This window comes from Saccostrea cucullata, unplaced genomic scaffold (assembly GCF_032062105.1).
Source record: "Saccostrea cucullata isolate Sc308-1 unplaced genomic scaffold, CSIRO_AGI_Scuc_v1 ctg9122, whole genome shotgun sequence".
Lineage (NCBI taxonomy): Eukaryota > Metazoa > Mollusca > Bivalvia > Ostreida > Ostreidae > Saccostrea > Saccostrea cuccullata.
The window spans coordinates 14,028-22,317 of record NW_026925309.1 but is presented as its reverse complement, the minus strand read 5'-3'; the positions used below and the strand labels follow the sequence as shown (position 1 = coordinate 22,317).

Sequence of the window (8,290 nt, the reverse complement as noted above, 5' to 3'; positions counted from 1 at the left end):
ATCTTGCCCACAAGGTGTAACTAGCACACTAACACACAAACACACTAACACATACACACATTCGCGATGCTATATCCCCTCCGCAACAAGTTGCGCGAGGGGATAATAAAGGTAAACAATGAAAATGTAGTTTGGACGTTTTAATCACTGCGACGTGTCCGTGATATTTGAGATGCCTATGTAACTTATAGTAACATTTTAGTATGTTCAAGATAACAAAGTTTAACTGTATTACAATGCATGAATAACACCAACATTTGTTCAGTAAAAATTTAGACCTAGAGAATTTCTTATTTTTCCTTTGCCAATGCAAGTCTTACAAATTTAGGCATCATGCTTAGTTGAAAAGACAGTTGGCATTGACTCTGGATGTGATGTACATGGGCCAGTAATTTTGATGTTGAATTAACATAGGTGTCATAGCCAGTTCTGTGATATCAAAATTGAAAAAAATGCTCCTCCCTTTGTTTGGTCCTATATCTGTAAAAACATTGTCTTTTACCAAAAAAATCTATGTGGGAATATAAAAAACTATATAGTGAAAACTATGTTTTTTTAATCAGCTGTCCTGTCAAATACAATGTGTCTTGTAAGTGTATGACAGATACTGAGCAATGGTTTATATACAACACCCTCGATAGTGTTCTCAGATTGAGATAGCTTCCAGTTGGTTTCCCTCAATAAGTCCAGAAGTTTTACACACCTCTGATCCTTTTTAAATTCCTTAAATTTTTTGGAAAGATCGCTCCAAACATGGCTTCCCCTCACAGTATTAAATCCTGCTGCATAGCCTGAAAAAATAAGGACTGTAATTTAATGCATACAATTTGGAACCAAGGTATAAAAAACTAGAGGCCCAGGGGCCACATCACTCACCTGAGCAACCTACGGATGCTTTTAAATTAATCTGATACATAATGGCTTTGTTGTTTATAAGGTGAATTTTTTTTATCGATAAAACCCTTATATTCCTTTGTTTAACTATGATTCACTGTAATGACTCCCCTACCCTGCTGGTTGATCATGATTTGAACAAATTTAAATCTATACATTACCTTTTTTGATGCTTTTATATTAATGATCAATCCTGGCTTTGTTGTTCTTGTAAAGAATTGTAACATTTTTTCCTATGTATTCATACTTTTAAAAACCAAGATCACCCACTGTGGCCACACTCCACCCCCAGGGGTCAAGATATCATCAAACCTGAATCTTCCTGACCTGAGGATGCTTCCATATAAATATGAATAATCACAGCTATCTTGTTCTCAAGAAGAAGAATTTTAAAGATTTTCCCTATGTTATCCTTCTTAAAACTCTGATCACCCACAATGGCTCCATCCTTGCTCCAGGGTTCATGATTTGAACAAATTTGAATCTACACTACCTGAGGATGCTTTCTTATAACTGTTACCAATCATAGCTTTGCTGTTATTGAGAAGAAGATTAAAAAAAATTCATATGTATTCCAATGTTAAATTTTGATACCCATTTTGGCCCCAGTCACCCCACCCTAACCCTTAGGGTCTTGATTTGAACAAACTTTAATCTACGCTACCAGAGGATGCTTCTATATAAGACAAAGAGAAGAAGATTTTTCCTATGTATTTCTATGTTAAACTTAAATACAACTGCACCCCATTTTGGCCCCACCCAACACTGGGGGATATGATTTGAACAAATCTGAATTTACACTTCTAGAGGATGCTTCCACTTGAGTTTCATTTTTCCTGGCCCAGTGGTTCTTGAGAAGAATATTTTTGAAGATTTTACCTATATGTTCCTATATTAAAATTTGATCAGCCATTGTGGCCCCACCGTACCTATTGGGGTCATGATTTGAACAAACTTGAATCTACACTATCTAAGAATGTTTTCACGTGAGTTTCATCTCTCCTGACCCTGTGGTTCTTAAGAAGAAGATTTTTGAAAGATGCCATTATTTTTTCACTAATTCATAATTATCTCCCCTTGGAAAAAGAGGGCATGGCCCTTTATTTGAACAAACTTGAATCCCCTTTACCTTAGGATACTTTGTGGAAATTTTAAATGAAATTGGACCAGTGGTTCTTAATAAGATGAAAAGGTGAAATGTTTATGACAACGATGACATGGCCAATACGGCCAACGACGATGACAGACAAGGTACAAATTTTGATCAGAAAAGCTTGGCTCAGGTAAGCTGAAAAACATTCAAGATGTGTTTGTGAAACACTATGTGCCCCGCAGCAACCAAGCTATTTTTAGCATATAGGTCACAGTCAAAGTAACAAGGTCATTGACCTTGGTGTCATTTGAAAGAGCCTAATCAGTAGAGTATGCATACCAACTATGCAGTCTCTATATCTCACATTTTTTTTCTTCTTACCAAATGGAGTTGAGAACACTATGACACTATCATCAATGCAGGGAGGTGAGTATACAATTTGGTTCTCAGATGGGGTCCGTGGAATTTCAACTGATGAAATACCTGAAAGATTAGATTTCAGTGAGACTGGAGAAAATCTCATAGACATACTGTACATCTGTTAAAGAAGATAAATTTTAAGCAAATTTGTGCATGCATTGCATTAACCAAAAATTTCTTCGTTAATAAAAAATGTTTTTATTAAAATGTTATTGATTATAAAGATTACATCGATTTATGTATTTTAAGTCAAATATGTAATTTAGTAAAATGTTATGAAAACTTTCAACAGTTTATAATTAGATGTTTTATCGCTTAAAATATTTCTATCTAAAAATTTATCAATGGCATTGTTTAATATTGTATACACGAGTACATGTATAATTTATTGTAATTTGTTTTAAGTACAGGGTGTTTCATGATATACGTTACATTTTTAATTCTTATTATTTATCTTACCTATCGTACTTCTACAAAATATATATCATTTTAAGCATCAAATCCTGCATTTTTGTTCCATGTGAAAACGTCGAGGAAATCATGGTCTAACCTTGATTTATTGTGCTATAAACACGAATGTCATAATTTGAACATTTTTCGAAATGAATTTAACTTATCCACTTAGTACTGAATTGTAAAGCTGTTTTTTTTTTTCAATGCATATCGCCAATATTCATTCAGTAGTTGACAAAATATATTTTCCAAAAGAATATAAGCTTCCTAGTATGCTTATCAGAAGGCTAGTAACAAGGTTAAAGTGCAGGGACAGGCAATATGTGATACATGACACTGTGACAGTATTCCAGAAAGCCTAAAGACTTTAAATTAAAAGAAACGGAGATTTATTTAGTGAAATGGAACTCTTAGTGTAGCAAATTTCTGAGAAAAATTAAGTCCAAGGGGCATACCTCTGTCAAAAATGGCTCCATTGTACCAAAAGAGAAATTGAGGTAGATATTTCTAAGATAAATCTGTACACCAAATTTCATTTCAGTATGTGCATTCGCTGCCAAGAAAATGAATGGAAACTGCAAGCAATTGAATTTTTAAAGTCCAAGTGGCACAACTTTGTCAAAAATGGCTCCATCGTACCCAAAAGAGAACTCTAACTAGATATTCTAATGATAATCTGAATACTAAATTTCATTTCAGTATGTGCAACTGCTTCGAAGAAAATGAAAGCTGCAGGAAACTTGGCAGACCAACAGACAATAGCAAAGCAATATGCCGTCACTTCTTCGAAGGGGGTATAAAAATAAGCTCTCTTTGTCTTTGACCAGTTGATCAATGAATTTAAAACTACAGAAAAACATGATGTAATGATATTAAAACTTGCCCGACACACTGTTTTCATCTCCAACAAAAAGTTGCACACCTTCATCTACCCCTGAATTTCCCGTAATTTGTTTTGAGTCATCTCTACATGCCTACAAAGAAATTTCTGATTTCTAAAGTAAAAACCAGAAGTCCCTGTCGAGTCTGAAGCTCTACTATTTTGTACTTGTAGCAAAGGGAGAGAAAAATACTTAAGCAGTTTGGAATTGAGACTTTACAACAGCAATAAATAGAATAATGCTCCTTGATTAAGTCTCTTTATGTTCTTAGTGTAGTCTACTTGCATGCCATGTTATATTATTATCAGACTAAAACTTATTTGGAGTAGCATTTTGAGAGTATTTAACAGAAATTTCTATTTTTAGAAACCAAGGCAATAATGTTCATCGAAGTCAAAAACTGATATGCAGAATTGTGTATCTTAGTGTAGTCTACATGTGTGCCAAGTTATATTGAAATCAAACCAAAACTGTAGGAGGAGTAGCATTTTGAAAGAATTTCACAGAGATTTCTTTTTTTAGTAACCATGGCAACACCGTTCATCTAAAATGGTAAATCAAAAACCGATATATAAAGTTATATATCTTAGTGTAGTCTACTTGTGTGCCAAGTTATATTGAAATCAGACCAAAATTGTAGGACAAGTAGCATTTTGAAAGAATTTCACAGAAATTTCTATTTTTAGTAACCACGGCAACACCGTACATCCAAATCAAAAACCGATAGACAGAATTATGTATCTTAGTGTAGTCTACTTGTGTGCTAAGTTATATGGAAATCCCACCAAAACTGTAGGAGGAGTACTAGCATTTTAAAAAATTGTTTACAGACAGACAGACAATCATATGGACAGACAGATGGACGGACGCCGGACGCATTACTATCGCATAAGCTCTTCTGGTCTCTGACTAGTTGAGCTAACAAGAAATCATATAGAAATCAGACAATTATAACTTTAATTGGAGGAAATTTAGCCTTGCTTATAGCAATTTAACATTCCCCCAAAATTATGTTGTCACAGAAATTTGGTGTTATACCTACAAGTTAAAATCTTTAAGTGCATCTGTACCTGAATAAAGAATATTTTTGGTATTCCTTTTAAATCTGGATCTCTGAATATTTCAACTATTTCCCGCACTGAGACGCGTTCATCTTCAAAATTTGGTGAGAATTCGGTTTTGTCTGGTTCTGGGTGTGTCAAGACGTAATCCTCGTATGTTACCACATTATCTGTTTGTTTGTCTTGGGTTTCCAAATTGTTTGTCTGTCTGTCTCTTTGTTCATCTTGCGGTAGAATGACTCCATGGGAGGACACTGTCACCAAAAGGCATCCACACGAGCCATCACAGCAAAGTCTCTTAACTAAAACATATTCAAGAAACACTTAAAAACTTCTTATATCACATTATCAATGCATAAAGCATGAATTTATTAAGATCAGTATAAAAAAAAGAAAATAAAATGAGGGACGAAAATTTCCCTTTATGCATTAGATATATCTCTAGATCTGGCTGAATCGTTTCTACTTTGATGTTTGGATACATGTTTGATATAAACAGTGTATAGTGAATTAAAATAAACAGTGAAACATTGACTTACATTCCTTCAGTTCATCTAAAAATTCAGACTTGGATAAATTTCTTGTCAACTTTACATCTTCTTGGTCAAATGGATAAATTTGAAACTTTAAATCTTCCAACATTCTAATAAAACTGTTCCTCTCTTGTATAATTGCTATTCCTCTCTTAAGTCCTTTATTACTGACTGAAAAATCCCAATCAAAGTTAACAGCTTTCCATGGCCTTCCCTTCATTACTTCATAAGCAGAATTCATCCTGAACTGAACCTAAAATTTAAACATGTTAAATATTAATCATTATCTTTTTTAAAGATATACCCTTAGTTTCATAACTGCAACAGTGTGTGCAAACAAATTGAGCAATGCACATTTATATGAGACTATATTTTTCAAATAATAATGATTCATTGGTTACATCAGAAACATATACTAATGGGATAGGCAACTCCTTCATTGCCATGTTTATTTACCCAAAACATCACGCACAACACTACAAGTTTTTCATCCAAGTAAGAAGTCTGTTTTCTGATTAATGTCATTTATTCCTTTTATGTATAGGAATGGACTTTTAATAAATTTTCAAGCATATATTCTAATTTGATACAATTTAATTTTACTTGTAACACGCCATTTGATTGGATAAAAGATTTTATCCATTTTGGATAACATAACTTGCCTACGTCATAATGAGTTACGTCAAAAAACGTATTACTCCGCTTGACGTTACTTTCAAAACTAAATCATTGTGGAGCATTATTCTGGGGAGAAAATTATCTCATTGTATGCATGAAATTAAATTATAAGGAATGAAGCTAATTTCAACTTATATAATATATTATACGATATAACATAACTTGGGGCAGTTAACGCTTTTTTATAAACCGCTTCGCGGTTTATAAAGCGTAAACTGCCCCAAGTTATGTTATATCGTATAATATAAGTTGAAATTAGCTTCATTCCATAATTAAATATCAAGAAAATAAACATCAAAATGGGCGATTTCTCGGAAATATGGCCGATCAGGACATGTGCTAGTATAAGGAATATAATCAGTGTTAAAATCAAATAATTACTTTGCACTTCATAGGCGTTTAATGATTGTGACATCAAACTAAAATGCATGTTTTAACCTTTTGTCACCCTGTCCATGTGATTGTGTTTTGAATGCTATAGATTACCATTCGTTCACTTTATACAATATGTTATATGCAGAAAACAAGACTTTTTTTTTAAACAAGTATACCGGTAATGTAAATGTTATATTTTTGACGCAGATATTTAAAATTTAGGACTTGTACATGTATGTACATGAACAGGGCTGGGTTTTTTTTTTCAAGAATAAGGCCCCCTAATTTGAGATTTATTATAACATTTATTAAAATATAATTATCTTGTCATGATTTTAAATATAATTTTATTCTGATAGTGTAATATTATATGTCTGTACTCAAATAACCCTTCTTATGATAAACATAACCAGGATTAAATCAATAATTTTAAACAGGGAAACAATATTTTTTATAAAGCAAAACATTCTTAGAATGATTCTACTTTCGTTTTATCTGAAAACAGTTCGAAAATATGTGTAGATTCTATAAACATGATAAAAAATAGTCAGTCTCTATTTTTTTCTTCATAAATTCACATTGAACATGTTGAGATAAATAAAATAAAAAAGAAATCTACCCTAAATGCTCAGTTTCTTGAGTTTGATATTGCAACTCACCAACTGATTGGACTTACCGCTTTTAGCACTGACGGTGTAATGATATTTCGCACCCTGTCCATTCGAGACCGTATACCACACACACACAAAGAAGAAATGAATACCCCAAACAAGGAAGCTACAAAAGTTCTATACTTTACAACGAAGTCCATTTTCAGACTCCATACATCCCAGCCCATTTGATTATTCTTTAATTTTTGTTTTAATTAAAAGATAATAAATAACGAAGGAAATGTGACCATCTAGCGTATCCTTCCCCTTTGAAAACACAGACCCCTCCCCAAATCTTTGTTAAGTTGGTATGAACAGTCATAGTTTATATATGCTTTAAAAGTATTTAAACGTCTCTCCCCCCCCCCCCCCCCAAGTTTTCCACGTATGGAAAAGATTTTTTTTTTTTGGATTTTTTTAAAATTCAGGTAGACCCCCCTCTCCACACACACTAAGGAAAAAAATTCTAAATTCACGCGTCTTATTATAGGGTCTCATCCGAGGGACCGGTTTCCGATATTTCTTTTTTTATAACTAATATAAGTATAAATAAAATAATTGAATACTGTAATATTATGTGCTCTATTTCAAAGCATATTTTCTTCTGTCTTCTTTATTCTATTGAATTCTGTTTATTTTGCGCTTGACGTAACAATTAAGATGTGAGATAGCAATTAACAAAATCAGAATAAACACAATGGGCTGCTTCCAAAGTAAAGTTGCACCTTTTCCAACTCCTTTTCGCACCAAAAAACAGCAAAAGAGGCTGCGAAAGATACTGTTCAAGAAGAATGGAATCAAAGCCAAAGTGAGCGGGTGAGGCGTTGCCTTTGATATCACAGTAACTGGTGGAGGAGAGCCAATTTGGCCTTACGTATCATTTTTGAAAACAAGACTCCAGAGAAAAGAGAATGAGGATGAAGTTGCTTTAAAACGTAAGAACAACGTAAAAGTACTGTAATTTACCACCACATTTAGGGTCTAAGAATTAAGGAAACCTTTTACTTTCTATAATTAATTAAATGTATAGATAGTGAATAAATACTTAGTTTGTGTTCAAACATGATTTTTTTTTTCAGGTAAAAGGGAGCTTGCAATGATAGAGAAGCAAGAGAGAGCCAGAGAACGAAGGGAGGAAATAGAGAGGAGGAGGAAGGAAAAGTTCAGGAGACAATCGCTACATCGCCAGGCCAATTATAAACTCAGTGTTATGTTTCAGCTGCTGGAAATTTTACAGTGATTCGGGATTGAA

The 8,290-nt window shown here is 33.3% G+C and overlaps 1 protein-coding gene across 2 annotated transcripts; it reads right to left on the bottom strand.

Moving 5' to 3' along the window:
- Positions 1-539: 539 nt before the first annotated feature.
- On the bottom strand, positions 540-7,072 carry LOC134268574 (uncharacterized). 2 transcript variants are annotated; one of them, XM_062750838.1, is made up of 6 exons: positions 7,008-7,072; positions 5,338-5,588; positions 4,812-5,097; positions 3,744-3,834; positions 2,369-2,470; positions 540-791 (listed from the first exon to the last, which is right to left on the bottom strand). In XM_062750838.1, exons 2-6 carry the CDS (start codon positions 5,574-5,576, stop codon positions 556-558), a joined length of 954 nt encoding a protein of 317 aa, XP_062606822.1. In that variant the 5' UTR covers positions 5,577-5,588; positions 7,008-7,072; the 3' UTR covers positions 540-555. The 2 variants fall into 2 exon arrangements, with proteins under 2 accessions (XP_062606822.1, XP_062606821.1); XM_062750837.1 differs by having other exon boundaries at positions 4,812-5,104; positions 5,342-5,588.
- Positions 7,073-8,290: the final 1,218 nt, after the last annotated feature.

Coding starts and splice junctions, on each gene's coding strand:
- LOC134268574 (XM_062750837.1), bottom strand. CDS start 5,576: ATGAATTCTGCTTATGAAGTAATGAAGGGAAGGCCATGGAAAGCTGTT. Junction 3,835..4,811: donor CAAAAATATTCTTTATTCAG/GTACAGATGCAC, acceptor ATTTCTTTGTAG/GCATGTAGAGATGACTCAAA. Junction 2,471..3,743: donor AGATGAAAACAGTGTGTCGG/GCAAGTTTTAAT, acceptor CTAATCTTTCAG/GTATTTCATCAGTTGAAATT.